This window comes from Mus caroli, unplaced genomic scaffold, assembly GCF_900094665.2.
Source record: "Mus caroli unplaced genomic scaffold, CAROLI_EIJ_v1.1 scaffold_16689_1, whole genome shotgun sequence".
Classification (NCBI taxonomy): Eukaryota; Metazoa; Chordata; class Mammalia; order Rodentia; family Muridae; genus Mus; species Mus caroli.
Window position 1 is genome coordinate 407 of NW_018388456.1, and position 1,722 is coordinate 2,128.

General features: G+C 64.8%; 1 protein-coding gene across 2 annotated transcripts in view; it reads left to right on the forward strand.

Moving 5' to 3' along the window:
* The first annotated feature begins 412 nt into the window (after positions 1 to 412).
* The window catches only part of LOC110287620 (H-2 class I histocompatibility antigen, L-D alpha chain), a 4,738-nt gene continuing 3,428 nt past the window's right edge, over positions 413 to 1,722 (forward strand). The window contains exons 1-3 of one of the 2 annotated variants that reach the window (XM_021154188.1): positions 413 to 568; positions 766 to 1,035; positions 1,222 to 1,497. In XM_021154188.1, coding sequence (XP_021009847.1) covers positions 496 to 568; positions 766 to 1,035; positions 1,222 to 1,497 — 619 coding nt within the window. In that variant the 5' untranslated portion in view covers positions 413 to 495. The remainder of the gene's footprint in view (positions 569 to 765; positions 1,036 to 1,221; positions 1,498 to 1,722) is intronic. The other variant, XM_021154187.2, reaches the window with a different exon arrangement.

Genomic DNA, 1,722 nt, shown 5'->3' on the forward strand with positions numbered 1-1,722 from the left:
AGGCCAGCGCCTCTGCTTTAAAGAGAAGCCTCTCTACACTGCATCCCTAAGCGCTTGTACCGCCATTGTATTCCCGGAAGTGACTTTTCTTCTAGAAGACTCTAGGGTGTGACTTCTGAAGAGAAGAAGGAAGAGGAAGGGTAGAGGTTAGGAAACAGTGAGTCGGGCTTGTGGGTCTCTCCTGGTGTCCTGACAGCTTCTGGGTCAGAACTCGGAGACACCACGACAAACTGCGCTCTGTCCGCAGTACAGGGTTCAGGCAAAGTCTTAGTCTCCAGGCGGTGAGGTCAGGGGTGGGGAAGTCCAGGGCTGGGGATTCCCCATCTCTCACTTCTGCTCCTAACCTGGGTCAGGTCCTTCTGCCCGGACACTGATGACGCGCTGGCAGGTCTCACTATCATTGGGTGGCGAGACTCCAGGAGCCAATCAGCGTCGCCGCGGACTCTGGTTATAAAGTCCACGCAGCCCGCAGGACTCAGACACCCGGGATCCCAGATGGGGGCGATGGCTCCGCGCACGCTGCTCCTGCTGCTGGCGGCCGCCCTGGCCCCGACTCAGACCCGCGCGGGTGAGTGCGGGGTCGGGAGGGAAACAGCTTCTGAGGGGAGGGGCGGCACCGTGGAAGCCGCGTCCCCGCGTCGCCCACCAGACCCTCCGCCCCTTCTCCACCCACGTCCGGAGCCCCGCGCCCTGCTCCCCTCTCAGCCCGCGCAGCCGCCCGGGGTCCCGGGAGGAGGTCCGGGTCTCACCGCGCGCCGCCCCCAGGCCCACACTCGCTGAGGTATTTCGAGACCGCCGTGTCCCGGCCCGGCCTCGGGGAGCCCCGGTTCATCTCTGTCGGCTACGTGGACGACACGCAGTTCGTGCGCTTCGACAGCGACGCGGAGAATCCGAGAGATGAGCCGCGGGCGCCGTGGATGGAGCAGGAGGGGCCGGAGTATTGGGAGGAGAACACACAGAGAGCCAAGGGCAATGAGCAGTGGTTCCGAGTGAGCCTGAGGAACCTGCTCCGCTACTACAACCAGAGCGCGGGCGGTGAGTGACCCCGGGTCGGAGGTCACGACCCCTCCACGTCCCGACACAGGGACGCTGACGTCCCGGGTCCCAAGTCCGAGGTTCGGGAACAGAACCGACCCGGGACCGGTTTCTCTTTCAGTTTGAGGAGTCCGCGGGTGGGCGGGGCCGGGCCGGGTGGGCGGGGCTGACCGCGGGGTCCCGCAGGCTCTCACACGTTCCAGCTGATGTACGGCTGTGAGGTGGGGTCGGACGGGCGCCTCCTCCGCGGGTACCAGCAGTTCGCATACGACGGCCGCGATTACATTGCCCTGAACGAAGACCTGAAAACGTGGACGGCGGCGGACATGGCGGCGCAGATCACCCAACGCAAGTTGGAGCAGGCTGGTGAAGCAGAGAGATACAGGGCCTACCTGGAGGGCGAGTGCATGGAGTGGCTCCGCAGATACCTGGAGCGCGGGAATGCGACGCTGCTGCGCACAGGTGCTGGGGCCGCCCGCAGCTCCTCCCTCTGCCCTCGGGCTGGGGCTCAGTCCTGGGGAAGAAGAAACCCTCAGCTGGGGTGATGCTCCTGTCTCAGAGGGGAGAGAGTGTCCCTGGGTCTCCTGATCCCTCATCACAGTGACTGCACTGAGTCTCCCAGGGCTCAGCCTTCTCCCTGGACAGTGCCCAGGCTGTCTCAGGAGGGAAGGAGAGAATTTCCCTGAG